This window comes from Raphanus sativus, unplaced genomic scaffold (genome assembly GCF_000801105.2).
Source record: "Raphanus sativus cultivar WK10039 unplaced genomic scaffold, ASM80110v3 Scaffold2560, whole genome shotgun sequence".
Taxonomy (NCBI): domain Eukaryota; kingdom Viridiplantae; phylum Streptophyta; class Magnoliopsida; order Brassicales; family Brassicaceae; genus Raphanus; species Raphanus sativus.
Genome location: NW_026617868.1, coordinates 1 through 14,985, shown reverse-complemented (window position 1 = coordinate 14,985; position 14,985 = coordinate 1). Strand labels below are relative to the sequence as shown.

The following is a 14,985-nucleotide window of genomic DNA, read 5'->3' as shown; positions in this document are numbered from 1 at the left end:
GGATATATTAGACAATAGTCTTAACCTAACCTTTGTGTAATCTCAGTATATATTGTAACATTTCACATCTAATACTATTATCAAAGCTTCATATCACATATGGTATCAGAGCATTCAACGATACCTTAATATTTTTTTTTTTTTTTCCCCCGCCGCCTCTCTCCTTCTCTCTTCTTCTTCTTCTTCTTCCTTTCCTCTCTCACCACCATGTCTGAAACCTCAACCCCGACAACCGCTCATGACACCATTGTCATCTCCAACAACTCCAAGATCCTTAACGTTAATATGTCTAACGTTACGAAGCTTACCGGCACCAACTTCCTCATGTGGAGCCGACAAGTTCACTCCTTGCTCGACGGCTACGATCTCGCCGGCTACGTCGATGGATCCACTGTTGCTCCACCGCCTACTGTCACCACCGATGGCGTTGACACTGTGAACCCGGAGTACACCATCTGGAAACGCCAGGACAAGCTGATCTACAGCGGTCTTCTCGGTGCGATCTCCCCCTTCCGTTCAGTCTCTGCTCTCTGCAACTACCCTGTCGTCTGAGATCTGGGAGACGCTCTCATCCACCTATGCTAAGCCCAGCCGCGGTCACATCCTCCAACTCAAACAGCAACTCCGCCAGTGGACTAAGGGAACCAAGACAATTGATGACTACTTCCAAGGTCTTGTCTCCCGCTTCGATCAACTTGCCTTGCTCGGCAAGCCAGAGGACCATGAAGACAAGATTGCACATGTTCTTCAAGGCCTCTCCGATGACTACAAAACTGTGATTGATCAGATCGAAGGTCGCGACGTCTCGCCCACTCTGACGGAGATTCATGAGAAACTCATTAACCATGAGTTGAAACTTTCCATGAAAACAGAGGCTTCCTCTCCTCTCCCGATCACTGCAAATGTTGCACAAGCTCGGAACAACAATGGTGGTGGCTCTCGCAATCATGGTCGCCACAACAACAGGGGTAGCCACAACAACAACAACTGGGGAAACCGTCCACAGAACGCTTCACAGAACCAGTACACACCGCGCCCTTATCTTGGGAGGTGTCAACTTTGCGGAGTTCATGGACATAGCGCCCGTCGCTGCTCTCAGCTCCAACTCCCCGGTGGTTACAGTGGTTCAAACCAGTCCTCTGTCTCCTCGCATGCTCCGTGGCAACCACGAGCCAATCTCGCCTCCGCTCATCCCTACAATGCTGCGCAATGGCTTCTCGACAGTGGTGCGACACATCACTTGACGTCTGATCTGAACAACCTCGCCCTACACCAACCGTACACTGGTGGGGAAGAGGTTGCAACTGCTGATGGTACTGGGTTACATATTTCCCATACTGGTTCTGCCTTGCTTCCAACACCTAATCGTTCATTATCTTTACGAGATGTTCTCCTTGTGCCTAACGTTCAACGCAACTTGATTTCTGTTTACCGTTTGTGTAACACTAACAAAGTTTCCGTTGAATTCTTTCCTGCACATTTTCAGGTGAAGGATCTCAGCACGGGGGTCCGATTGCTCCAAGGCAGGGCTAACAATGAGCTGTACGAGTGGCCAATGAATCCCAAGAACCCGACCTCCCTCTTCACCTCACCATCTCCGAAAACAGACCTCTCTTCTTGGCATTCCCGACTTGGCCACCCAGCTTTATCTCTTTTAAAATCCCTTGTTTCAAAGTTTTCTTTACCAGTCTCTTTGTCATCACCGAAACACTTATTTTGTTCGGATTGTTCTATCAATAAAAGCCACAAGTTACCCTTTTATTCAAACACTATAGTCTCAACACACCCACTTCAATATCTTTATACCGATGTTTGGACCTCACCAATTGTTTCCGTTGATAACTACAAGTACTACTTGGTTATAGTGGATCTCTACACGAGATACACTTGGATGTACCCACTCCAGCGGAAATCGCAGGTTCATGAGACGTTTGTGGCGTTTAAGGCACTTGTGGAGAACAAATTCAAGACAAAGATTGAGACACTATATTCAGATAACGGTGGCGAGTTTATTGCTCTGCGCTCGTTTCTTGCGACTCATGGGATCACACATATGACCACCCCACCTCATACTCCAGAGCATAACGGTATCTCTGAGCGGAAGCATCGTCATATTGTTGAAACGGGTCTCACCTTACTCAGCAAATCCTCGATGCCTAAAGAGTATTGGAGCTACGCGTTCTCTGCTGCGGTTTATCTCATTAACCGAATGCTCACACCAGTTCTTGGTAACGAGTCTCCATACGCAAAGCTCTTCGGTCAGACTCCTAACTACCTCAAACTCCGGGTCTTTGGCTGTCAATGCTTCCCCTGGCTTCGTCCTTACGCAAGTCACAAGCTCGATGATCGCTCAAAACCGTGTGTCTTCCTTGGCTACTCCTTGAGCCAAAGCGCCTACTTGTGCTTGGATAAAGATACGGGTCGTATATATGTCTCAAGACATGTTCAGTTCGTGGAGACTGTGTTTCCCTTTGCGGAACCTGCATCCACTGTTACTTTGGAACCCATCAATGAAACCTCAGCTGGGATATTAGGCTCTCCGGTCACTGTCGTGCCATCTCCGCCACTCGCTACAGCTCCTCCGACAGCTCCCCCGTGCAACGATCCTCACCTGCCTGCGCCACAACAGCAGCAACAAGACATCTCGCCATCGGCCTCTGATCCCGCAACGCCTTCTCCTTCTTCCGTCACTCCGGCTCCGAACCCAAACCCACCTGAGAACCAACCTATACAACCTTCCTCTGTTCCCTTACCTCAAAACAGAGTTTCATCTCCGACATCCTCTCACCTCACGCCCTCTCCACCTCCGCTACCAACACCAAACCCGACACCTACACCATCTCCTCCACCATCTCCTAACCCGATACCCCCACCTAACCCGATACCACCACCACCACCAAATAACCATCCGATGAGAACCAGGTCCAAAAATAATATTACAAAACCCAACACAAAACACTCCTTCACTGTCTCCACTACACCTCTTAAACCCATAATTCCGAAAACAGTGGCTGAGGCAATGCGGGATCCCAACTGGAGACAAGCCATGTACGATGAGATTAATGCTCAAATTCGAAATGGCACTTCTGAATTGGTCTTCCCAACTGATGACATGAACATTGTGGGATGTAAGTGGGTCTTTACCTTGAAATATTTGCCTAATGGTCAACTTGACAGGTATAAGGCGCGACTCGTGGCGAAGGGGTTTCACCAACGTTATGGTCTTGACTTTACGGAGACGTTTAGCCCAGTGGTGAAATCAACTACGATAAGGACAGTGTTGCATCGTGCAGTTAACAAGGGTTGGAGTATTCGCCAAATCGATGTCAACAACGCCTTTCTTCAGGGCACTCTTGATGAAGAGGTCTATGTTACTCAGCCGCCTGGCTTCCTAGATCGTGATCGTCCCCACCACGTGTGCCGGCTTCGCAAAGCTTTATACGGACTCAAACAAGCTCCCCGGGCTTGGTACAAGGAGCTACGACAATACCTTCTCACACAAGGATTTGTTAACTCCACCGCTGATACATCTCTCTTTGTTCGAATCACTGGTCGTGATATCACTTATATACTTGTCTATGTGGATGACATGATTGTTACAGGCAGCAACTCTGGTCTCGTCTCCACCTTCATTACGAACCTTGCGCAACGTTTTTCTTTGAAGGATCTTGGCGAGCTCAGTTATTTTTTGGGCATCGAGGCTACTCGTACGAAGAAAGGGTTACACCTAATGCAGAAAAAGTATGTTGTTGATCTGCTCACTCGGACGAATATGCTTCAAGCTCGACCAGTCTCCTCTCCAATGTCTCCTACTCCTAAGCTCTCCCTGAACTCCGGCACGCCTCTGGAATCAGCGACGGAGTATCGGACTGTACTCGGGAGTCTTCAATACCTTGCGTTCACACGACCTGATATAGCCTACGCGGTGAACAAGCTTTCTCAGTTCATGCATATGCCCACTGATCTTCATTGGCAGGCTGTGAAGCGCGTTCTCCGCTATCTCGCAGGCACCCCGGCTCACGGGATATACATCAGGGCTGACACACCGTTGACACTACATGCGTATTCGGACTCTGATTGGGCGGGCGATGTTGATGACTTCACATCGACAAACGCGTATATTCTGTATCTTGGTGCAAATCCTATATCATGGACCTCCAAGAAGCAACGTGGTGTTGCGAGATCGTCTACCGAAGCTGAGTACCGGTCTGTTGCAAACACGGCGTCGGAGATCCGCTGGGTATGCTCTCTGCTCACTGAACTTGGAATCTCTTTATCCTCGGTTCCGGTCATCTTCTGTGACAACATTGGTGCGACGTATCTCTCGGCTAATCCAGTTTTTCACTCTCGGATGAAGCACATTGCCCTTGACTACCACTTCATCCGTGATAATGTCCAAGCTGGAGCTCTCCGTGTCTCGCACATCTCTACCCGCGACCAGCTTGCTGATGCACTCACCAAGGCACTCCCACGCCCACGGTTTGAAGAACTCATGTCCAAGATTGGCGTTACTCAAGTACCTTCATCTTGAGGGGGCGTATAAGAGTATATTAGGAAAGGATATATTAGACAATAGTCTTAACCTAACCTCTTGTGTAATCTCAGTATATATTGTAACATTTCACATCTAATACTATTATCAAAGCTTCATATCACATAGTGAGACCCCTTTTTGTTTTGTGCTCTTTTCTTTTCTTTATTACACACACAAATGTCACACAACTTTTTTAATAGTGAATCCGTTTGATATTGATTAGGAAGTTTATTCGAATAATCCTGTCATCAGCTTCCCTTGTAATCTTTTTCTAAAACATACGCCTAGTTCTGAATTATATACGTGGTTGAGCAAAGTCCTGCTCTATTGATATCTAATACTCATGGTTCGCTGGCATCTACCATCGTCATTTAGATCATCACATACATGTCTGATGTGACACTTCTGTCATCTCAAAGTTTTTTTTGGGTTAAATGTATACGTACTTATCCTAATTCACTTTCTAAAGTTAGAAAACGATTTAAATATTATTTGGTATGCAAAATTTCATCAAAATGTATCTCAGTAATTTGTATGATCGATAGTAAAATATTTGAACTTAAATGAATCCTCTAACCTATGTAAATCTGATTTAGTCTGTGGATATAATATACAAGATCTTGTCGTCTAAGCAGACGGCAACCACATAAAGAATGGGCCTGGCCTTATTAAGCCCATTAATACATTTAATCGAAATCTGATTTCCTTCTCTCTCTCTCACACGTCATCATCCCTCAGGCGACTCTCCCCTCTTTGCCAAAACCTCAGATCGGAGGAACTGAATTTTTTTCGAAAAACCCTAAATCGAAAGAAGATGAAACCTGCCCGTTTCGCGATTCGTTCCCTCAACGACGTCGCTTCCCGTAAACCATGGCTTCCTCTCGCGCCCAGAAGCTTCTCCGCTAATGCCAACGAAGGTAACCACCATCCTACATTCCCACCCATTTTTTTTGTTTCTCTCGCATTTTTTTCCCTTAGGCTTAACCACCGAATCGAGAACCGAACCGAGCAGATCGATCTTCGCTGGACGATTGGATGTTCGGCGGAAACAGTGGTGGCAACGATGGAAAAAGCGGTGAGTTCTACCAGCATCTTAGCAAGGCGCAGAAAGACAAGCGCGAGCTGGGTAGATCGTACGGAAAAGACGGTTCGAGAGGTAGTAACAGAGACGAGACCTTCGATCCTTCGTCGGATGGTGTTGATGGTAAACTGAAGGAAGCTGCGTTGATTTACAACATCGACGACGAAGAAGGAGGCGTGAAGAAGGATGGTTACTCGTTTAGGCCTGATGTCAACAGCTGGGGAGCTAATCACTTCCCTAAGGTATAATGCTTTCTCTTACCACTCTTGTATGCAACTATGTTAACTTTGATTGTGTAGTCATGACTCATGTATATAGTGTGTGTGTGTGTGCTTTGGGTTTAGAGGGGGTGATGGTCTTTTCTTGTTTGTTTTGGACCAGACATACACTAAACGTGTTGTGTAATATTACAGGATTTAGGTTATAGAAAGCAGATGCAAAGACCTAGACAGAACAACAAGGCGGAGATAACCACCGAGGAAGTTCTGAAGAAAGCTGATTTCAGGGTGAGTTTAGTTTTGGTTACATATGTAAAGTTTACATCTGGGAGCTTCTGTTATTTTTTTTTGTATTTACACATATGAACTTTGTTTTTTGTTGGGCAGAATGTTCGATTCCTTGCACAGTTCATCACCGAAGCTGGGATCCTTGTTAAGAGGAAGCAGGTCAATATTGGATGCTTCTCCTTTTTTAATCTTTACTTTGTTTATACGATACGTGATAACGTTTTTTTGCCAATCCACTTAATGATGGAATCTTCATTTTTTTTTTAAATTATCTCGTGCACAGACTGGCATCAGTGCAAAGGCACAAAGAAAGATTGCTAGAGAGATCAAGACGGCCCGTGCATTTGGGCTGATGCCCTTCACAACAATGGGTACCAAGGCATTCACATTTGGGAAAACCATGGAGAACAGAGACCAAGATTTCGAGTATGAAGTGGTTGACGATGATGATGAGTATGACAATGCAGCTGAGTGAGATTTGTTCCACTCTCTTCTGCTTTCTAAAACTTTGGCCTAACTAGCTGGTCTAGTTTTCATTTCTGAGGTTTTGGTCTATCAAGATTTTAAATAATAGGATGTTACCAAAAGTGGACAATACGTTACTTGAATCCCTCAGACACCAAGGGATTAGTAATTGTATTTTACTTCTCTTGTTGTGTTACTTTTGAAGATGACAGATTATGGTTTCTTTATTCTATAAATCAAGTATCATCTCGTGCTACAGCTGATAATGATGAACACACGTATGCAGAGGAAAAAAAGGATCAAACAAAACTTATGTTTCTGAAAACTCAAATTATCTAGAGCCCCTGTCTGTTCTTGTCATCTCCATGTTTCTAACATCTTCGATTGTTTGCTTCTTCCGTTGGATCCACCTCTCAAGCCTATCCCTATCTGCATCTGGAAGTTTACATGGTCGGTCCAGAGAAGGTACAGCTCTTGATTTTTCAAGTAGATCCCGCTCTTTTTGCTCTGCAAAGCAAAGCAATGATCCTTCACAGACCTCTTTAGCTGAAGGAGGCTTCACCGGTTTGAACTTCTGAAGCTTTGAGTACTCTGTGATGAGATGAAACATGTAGTCATACACCCGGTTCATGCTAATGCTTTCCATGTAACCCTGTCCTCTTTTTCCTATTGTTTCAGCCTGTCAAAAAGGAAGAACGCCTTAGGAACACATGAGTCGATAAATGGATGAGGAAGTGTTAGAATAATACACATTACATCAGAGGGGTTGGCATTGCCCCAGTCCACAGCGAATTTGATGGACCGACATAGATCAGTGGGAGAGACAGGCCAGTAGTTTTCCTTGGGAAGAAGGCCTCTGCTGAAGAAATCTTCATACTCTGGTGAGATTATGAGTGTCATGGAACCACATGACATGATATACTTTAGAGATACTGACCACGCGTAACCCTCTGCATATATTTTGTACCTTTATGATACAACGAATCACAAAACCAGATTAGATCTTTCTCGTATCCCCTCAAAAGTCGAACTTGGTTTTTCTCTAAAGACTTACCGGTGATTGCATTGGTTGGAGAGTTTAGACTGTTCAAACCCACCTTTTGCCTCTTCTGCCCAGTTCTGTATTTATTAAACACACACACATCAGAGACTAAAACTATCTGACTAGGAGGAACTGAGGGAAGGCCTTTACCTGGCGCATAATCTGTGCTCCCCACAACCTTGAATGGTTGCATTTCATCAACTCCATTCTTATAGGCGACACAACATCAGGGTTCCCTTTCCAGTAAGCTCTAGGTTGTTTGCTATCCCAGCTCCTTCTCTTAGACCCTTTCTTTATATCCCTAAACTCTTCTTCCCACGGCCTTAGATTTGTCTCCGACCTTTTTTTTATCAAAAACAACAACACACATATTCAGACAAGTGTTCGAGTAAAAAAAAAACAACAACAGAGAAAAGAGATATGATATGTACCATCCCCAGAAAGACCAATCAGGAAAAGGAATGTCCAGATGAGCTTCATTAGTACAGTATCGAAAAAGAGGGGGTGGGAACGACTGGTGTTCTGTCTGGTTGATGATGGGTTTGTCCATGCAATCAAACATCATGTCGACGTCAGGAACCATCCCTGGATACTTGCTGAGCAGCTGCAGAATCCCCCAAACGGTGAACATCATCCTGCTCTGCACGCAAGCGTAGTAGAGATCCACGTACAGCTTCCCGGACAGTATCACCACTCTAAACGCAGCGTTTTGCTTGGCTTTCTCCACGTGGTCTTTAGTCACCCCTGTCTTTGCCCATGGCTCCAAGTCTCGGTGAATCCACCTGGCTTCACACGGGTATCAAATGGTTGGTTTACTCCTAAAGTTTGAAACTTTCTGAGTGGGGACGGACATTACCTGAAAACGTCAGGGCATTGCTGTTGTTGCTGGGCTCGATGACGACCCGACCCGGAATCCGACGGGAGGGTGGTATTTGGATCGGGGACGGAGTTGTGAGGGCATGAGAAGTAGGAGCATTGGAGGATTCGGTAAGTGGTGGCTTCGCTGAAAGATTTGCGTGGGAAGATGTGCCACGGTGTCGGCTCCAAGTTGTGTCCGGCGAGAGTCTTTGTCTGAGCTACAAAGTCGTCAACCTGCTCAAGATCACGGGAAGTGCACGTGTTTTTTTTTTAGATTACAGAGCAATAAAAAATATAAAATTGCTAATTAAGCTCAAAATCCAGATCTACCAATTGAAAACGATTAGAAAAGCAAAACCATAGTTTCGAGTAATCTTAATTTAGAGTTAGGTCAGCTTCAGACAAATATTCCCATGACAGAAAACTGCAACATTTTTAATGATTCTGTCAGATCTATAAAATGAAAAAGAAAAACATGTGTAATTGAATTATTGCTGAGTGGGAAGAAGAATAATGGTGAAAAAGGGTAAAAAGACAAGACCTTGTAGAGAAGAAGAGCGGTGAAGGAGAAGAAGCAGAGAGCAAGAACGCATAGAAGGAGATGTGAAGGTGTTCTTGGAGAGCTTTTGTGAGGGAGACGAAGACGTATGCGAAGACCCATCTCTTCCTTTTCTTCTGCAAAAGTTTAAGTTCCTTTCTTGGCCTTACAAATTCTCTCTCTCGATATACAGTGCCCCGCTCGTTGCGGAGTTTTAACTTTTTCCTCAGTTTGTTTCTATTTTAATTCGAACTACAATATTATTTGATAAATTGTTAATGACTAAAATACTGGTAAGTTAGTGCTCAATAAAAAGAGAAAAAATGTACTTATATAGAAGAAAATTAATTGTATTGCCATATTGTTTTGCAAAACTTGTTTGATTTTTGCGTTGTTTCTGATAATTAAGACGTTTATGCTAACCATAAACTGGTTAGTTATCTAATTTTGGATAAGTATGTATTAGTAAATACAAGAACTCTCCATCTTATTCCTACTAAGGAGATGGAGGTCCGGAGAGCAACATAACGTTACCATGTCTTTTGATCCATTACATAACCATACGTAAGTATATACCCTTTTTTCCCACATCATAGAATGTATCCAAGTGACGTGGGGAACATAGAGGTGGCCACATGTATTTACATATCATTCATTCCATTATTTGTAGATTTTTTCAATAGTTTTAAATATACTTGTTGGTCCCTTCACTGGGACTGGTCCTGGTAGTCAGAGACGGCCTCATAGTGACTATGGTGTTCTCGTCTGCTCCTGCTTTCAGTGCAGCCTTACCAGCTTCTAAAAACTTCTCAACAGCATCCTCTGCGTATTTGTTGCCTTCACGTACTGTCATGTTCTTCCCAATGTCTGGATATGAGTTCAGCAGATGGTCTCCAACGAGCTGGGAAGCGAGCTGGATCAGCTCCACCTGGAACTCTGAGAGCTTTGCGTCTTCTTTTGCTCCCCATGGCCTTAGTGATCGTTCAACTTCTGCTAGTTTCTCTGTGTTGGTTCATGTGAGAAAAAGGAAATGAAAATTAGAGAATTATATTCCCACAGGCCACAGCTTTTAGGGGAGTAAAGCCCTAACCATGGTCAGAATTCTGATTCCTGATTAAGAAGCAAATTTTGATTTTCATGACATGAATTAATATTAATATACCTACCTACTTAGTTTCATCACTAATAGTAATTGCTCTGTTCCATAAAGAAGGTTTTTACTTTTTTAGACAGAAAAGATTTAGTGGATGGGTTAGAGCAACTACACATAAGCCAAATCACTTAGCTGTCCATTAGTAATGACTCTGGTTTTGTGATCACCTTATGTTAGCCTTCAGTGCAAAAAAACTCAAAATCATGTAATGGACTGAAAGATTAGGTAAGAGAATGAAACAAACCTGGACAATCTTGGCGAAGAGAGTCACGGATACAGAAGTATTTCTCAAATGTACCAGCCCATGCATCTCTCTTGGTAAGGAAGTGAGATTTAAGGTTGAAGAGTTTCTTCACAGTTGCTGGTATAGAAGAATGCTCGTACTGTGAATGTGGTGTAGGACCCTCAGGTTCATGTATCACTATAACAAAACCGAAACGATTCACACACATGAAAGTTGTTATAACCTATGCTACAAAAGGAAAAGCATTTAAATATCATCACATACCAGTGCCCTTCTCGATCCAAGGAGAGATAAGGAAAGTAGGAACCCGAACACCCAACCGATCAAACCCGAAATAAAACGGGCCCGGTCCAATAATCCCATCAGGATTCGGCACATCTTTAACCGGCGTGGGCACGTGATCATAAAACCCACCGTGCTCATCATAAGTAATAAGCAAAGCCATCTCCTCCCACTGAGGACTACTCCTTAACGTCTCGTACACTTCCTTGACAAACCTCTGCCCCGCCGCCACGTCATGCGACGGATGATCATCGTTCGCCGGAAAAAGATCGATGTCGAAATACCGCTGTTCGATAACCGAATAGTTCGGAAGCTTCCCGAGCTTGGCGTGGAGCTTGAACTTAAGCGAGTAGCTGTGGAACTTCACGAGGTGTTTGAGCCTGCGGAGAGACTTGAAGAAGAAGGTGGCGGGGATGTTCTGGTAATAGATCCCGAAGCTGAGCCCGCTCTCTTCCAAAGAATCAAAGATCGTCTTCTGAGGGAAACCTCTGACGAGATCCTTCTTGACGTTGCTGGAGCACCCGTGGGAGGTGGCAGAGTGGACGTAGAACCGGTTCGGCTGAGTGGAAGTCGGAACCGAAGCGAACCACCGGTCGAAGATCCCGAACTCGTTAGCTAGCTCGGTGTAAACCGGTAGTACACCGGGTTTGAACCCGCTCATGACGTTCTTTGCCATCCCGGGCTCCATGCTCTCCGCCTCCTGGGCGAACCCGTTCATTTTCGGGTCGCCGGAGGTGTCGTTGGATCCGAATATCTGCTCTCGGATGGCTTGGAACGAGTGGCCCGGATCCATGTCGACGAAAACGGCGTCGTTTGATACGTAGATTTTTTCGGAGTTTGGATCGGAGGCGTTGAGGGGGTTTGACTCTTTTCCGGTTAATCCGTCGATCTCGGGTCGGGTTGGTTTGAGCCAGCCGAGGATGTGGTCGAAGGAGCGATTCTCCATGACTACGACGACTATGGTCTTGATCGGTCCTTCGATCTTGTGTTTTTTCGGGGAACGATTGAGATCGAGAGAGTGGGAGGAGACTAGTAAGTAGAGGAAGAGAGTGACGGTGGCAAATCCTCGCCGGAAAGCCATTTTTTTCGGTGACTATTAGACTCGAAAGATGGGCGGATTTTTCAAAGGGAGTTGAGAAGGGATATAGTTTGAGGAAGGAGAATGGATACCACACAATTTCGAGAGCGACGAAGCCGGTGACTTTTCTTTTCCGTCGGCGAACTACTTTTCTTTCTTACAAGAAGAAAAAAAAATATCTTTTGCGTTTGACTAAAAGTCAAAGCAAAACCTAACCAAATACCAAGTCATTAACAATGCGTGCGTCTTTTGTCGGAAAAACTATATACTAAGCAACTAAAAATAGGTGTTCCAAAAAAAAAAAAGCAACTAAAAATACCAAGTATAAAAGGTGTTCCATTATACAAGTACAACATAGCTTGTGAAAATACAAATTTATAAGGTGTTTCCATGAAAGATTGTTTTCCTAATCTAATTTGGCTGTTGCGTCTAGATTTCGATGATCTATGAAGACATGCAGTATGTTCAGTGAACTATTTTCTAAATAGAAATGACCCACTCAAGCATATATTAAAGCATGAGAAAAATAATTACAGTTTTCAGTGAAGTAAACAGTAATTTAATTTCTAGAGTCTATTGGTATAAACAAATTATTCCTTCTTCGAAAAGCAAAAACGTTTTGTTCGAACAGAATAAAAAGTTGATGTGTTTTCCATGTGAATCGTCTTTTTGTTTGTTTTGTTTATTTTTACTTTATCACATCTGACTCAATTACACGATAGACACATCCATGAGTTGTTGAGTTTCGACAGGATCAGAATTAAATTAATCTGGACAACTGATACTTACTAAACTATAGTTTTGCTAAATTGTTTTTTTCAATTTTGTAGGCTCAACCGGACCGAAACTTGTTGTGGTCCACTTTTGTCGTAACTCTTTACTACTTTATGCAGCCACATGGAACGCCATTAACATATCATTGATAGCAGAGCTCAAAAGAAAGCTCAATTGTGTTTCATTTTCTTCAAAAATAAAGCCCTAAAGAAAAAAGAAAAGTTAAGAGAGATGAAGAAATCAGAGCTGATCTTCATCCCACTTCCGGAGACTGGCCATCTTTTGTCAACGATCGAATTCGGAAAGCGTTTGCTAGATCTCGACCGTCGGATTTCGATGATCACAATCCTCTCCATGAAGCTCCCTTACGCTCCTCATGCAGACGCTTCCTTGGCCTCGCTCACATCCTCCGAGCCTGGGATCCGACTCATCGGCCTCCCGGAGATCCAAGACCCACCTCCCATCAAGCTCCTCGACACTTCCTCCGAGACTTACATCATTGACTTCGTCGCTAAAAACATACCATTTCTCAGACAAACAATCCAAGACTTGGTCTCGTCCGGAGAAGAAGACTCAAACCATGTCGCAGGATTGATTCTTGATTTCTTCTGCGTGGACTTGATCGACGTCGGGCGCGAGGTGAACCTTCCTTCGTACATCTTCATGACTTCAAATTTCGGTTTCTTGGGGTTTCTACAGTATCTACCGGAACGGCACCATTTGGTTTCTTCAGAGGAGTTCAAAGAGAGCTCCGGGGATGAGGAGTTGCCGGTGCCGGCGTTTTTGGAACGAGTTCCGGCCAAGGTTCTGCCGCCTGGTGTGTTTGACAAACTCTCTTACGCAACTCTGGTCAAAATTGGCGAGCGGTTGACTCAAGCCAAGGGTATTTTGGTCAACTCGTTCTCGGAAGTGGAGCCGTATGCTGTTGAACATTTTTCAAGTGGAGATTACCCGCGTGCGTATCCTGTTGGGCCGGTTCTCAACTTAACTGGCCGTACAAATCCTGGCTTAGCTTCGGCCCAATACGAAGAGATGATGAAATGGCTAGGCGAGCAACCAGACTCGTCTGTTTTGTTCCTGTGTTTTGGGAGCATGGGAGTGTTCAGTTCACCTCAGATCAAAGAGATTGCTCACGCGCTCGAGCTAGTAGGATGCAGGTTCATCTGGGCGATACGTACAAACATGGAGGGAGACGGAGATCCCCACGAGCCGCTTCCAGAAGGATTCGTGGATCGAACAATGGGCCGTGGAACCGTGTGTAGTTGGGCTCCACAGATAGATATCTTGGCCCATAAGGCAACCGGTGGGTTCGTGTCTCACTGCGGGTGGAACTCTATACAGGAGAGTCTTTGGTACGGCGTACCGATCGCGACGTGGCCAATGTATGCGGAGCAACAGCTGAACGCGTTCGAGATGGTGAAAGAGCTGGGCTTGGCCGTGGAGATAAGACTTGATTACGTCGCTGATGGTGATAGGGTGACGCTAGAGCTTGTGTCCGCTGATGAAATTGCAACAGCCATCAGATGTTTGATGGACGGTGAGAACCCTATCAGGAAGAAGGTTAGAGATATTTCAACAGCAGCGAGGAAAGCTGTTAGCAACGGTGGATCCTCTATGGTGGCCACCGGAGATTTTATCAGAGATATTCTTGGTGATCACGTTTGACACATTCTCCATTGGAACCAAACTTGTCACACAAAGTTCATTAAGTAAACAATGTTGTCAATGTATAAGTAAACTAAGTTGTTATGCAAACTTAAATAAGCGAACACTATTTGATTCTGATTGTGCTAACTGCTAAGCTCCTTTGGTTTTGATATCACTGAAGGACCTTTTGTCTGCTTAATTTCAGTCTGAGAACTCATTGTCTGAAAACCTGAAAACTAATTACTCCCTCTGTTTTTTAAAGATGTATGTTTTGGTGTTTTCACACATATTAAGAAAACACATTAACTATACATCATTTTTAGAAATTATCAAATTCCAATGCATTTTAACCAATAGTCTTTCAATAAATTCAATCAATTTTATTGAAATTTGCAATTTTTGTATAGGAAACATTAAAAATACATCTTTGTGAAACAATTTATTTTTCTAAAACATCTATCTTTAAAAAACCGAGGGAAGTATTAAGGAAAAACGCATTGGACTCATTATGGGTAGTTTAGTTATTACAACAGTACTAAAAAGCCCGGCCCATCAACTCGTCAATGAATCGTTTAACCGCAACAAACGACGATCCACCATCCTTGGCAGCCATCCTCGCCGCTTCCGCCATCTCCTTAACTCTTTTCCTCGGCGTATCCTCACCGTCCATCAGAGACCTTATAGCCCCCGCGATCTCCTCAGCTTTCACTACCTCTCCCTTCGCAGCAACGTAATCCATACGCAGCTCCACGGCCAAACCCAACTCCTTCACCATCGTGAACG

The 14,985-nt window shown here is 44.3% G+C and overlaps 4 protein-coding genes across 4 annotated transcripts; 2 read left to right on the top strand and 2 right to left on the bottom strand.

Annotated features, from left to right (window-relative positions):
- Nucleotides 1–5,252: 5,252 nt before the first annotated feature.
- Nucleotides 5,253–6,822, top strand: LOC108863343 (uncharacterized). Its single transcript, XM_018637740.2, has 5 exons — nucleotides 5,253–5,451; nucleotides 5,547–5,857; nucleotides 6,029–6,121; nucleotides 6,221–6,280; nucleotides 6,405–6,822. Exons 1-5 carry the CDS (start codon nucleotides 5,349–5,351, stop codon nucleotides 6,594–6,596), a joined length of 759 nt encoding a protein of 252 aa, XP_018493242.2. The 5' UTR covers nucleotides 5,253–5,348; the 3' UTR covers nucleotides 6,597–6,822.
- Nucleotides 6,793–9,298, bottom strand: LOC130505759 (uncharacterized). The gene is made up of 7 exons (XM_057000360.1): nucleotides 9,028–9,298; nucleotides 8,485–8,720; nucleotides 8,060–8,410; nucleotides 7,779–7,968; nucleotides 7,641–7,705; nucleotides 7,343–7,553; nucleotides 6,793–7,265 (listed from the first exon to the last, which is right to left on the bottom strand). The coding sequence occupies exons 1-7, from the start codon at nucleotides 9,145–9,147 to the stop codon at nucleotides 6,918–6,920; spliced, it is 1,521 nt and encodes a 506-aa protein (XP_056856340.1). The 5' UTR covers nucleotides 9,148–9,298; the 3' UTR covers nucleotides 6,793–6,917.
- A 138-nt stretch (nucleotides 9,299–9,436) lies between these two features.
- On the bottom strand, nucleotides 9,437–12,002 carry LOC108863325 (non-specific phospholipase C1). Its single transcript, XM_018637718.2, has 3 exons — nucleotides 10,686–12,002; nucleotides 10,422–10,598; nucleotides 9,437–10,026 (listed from the first exon to the last, which is right to left on the bottom strand). The coding sequence occupies exons 1-3, from the start codon at nucleotides 11,782–11,784 to the stop codon at nucleotides 9,710–9,712; spliced, it is 1,593 nt and encodes a 530-aa protein (XP_018493220.1). The 5' UTR covers nucleotides 11,785–12,002; the 3' UTR covers nucleotides 9,437–9,709.
- Nucleotides 12,003–12,700: 698 nt separating this feature from the next.
- LOC108862796 (UDP-glycosyltransferase 71C5) lies at nucleotides 12,701–14,340 on the top strand. The gene has a single exon (XM_018637044.2). The coding sequence runs from the start codon at nucleotides 12,787–12,789 to the stop codon at nucleotides 14,218–14,220; it is 1,434 nt and encodes a 477-aa protein (XP_018492546.2). The 5' UTR covers nucleotides 12,701–12,786; the 3' UTR covers nucleotides 14,221–14,340.
- Nucleotides 14,341–14,985: the final 645 nt, after the last annotated feature.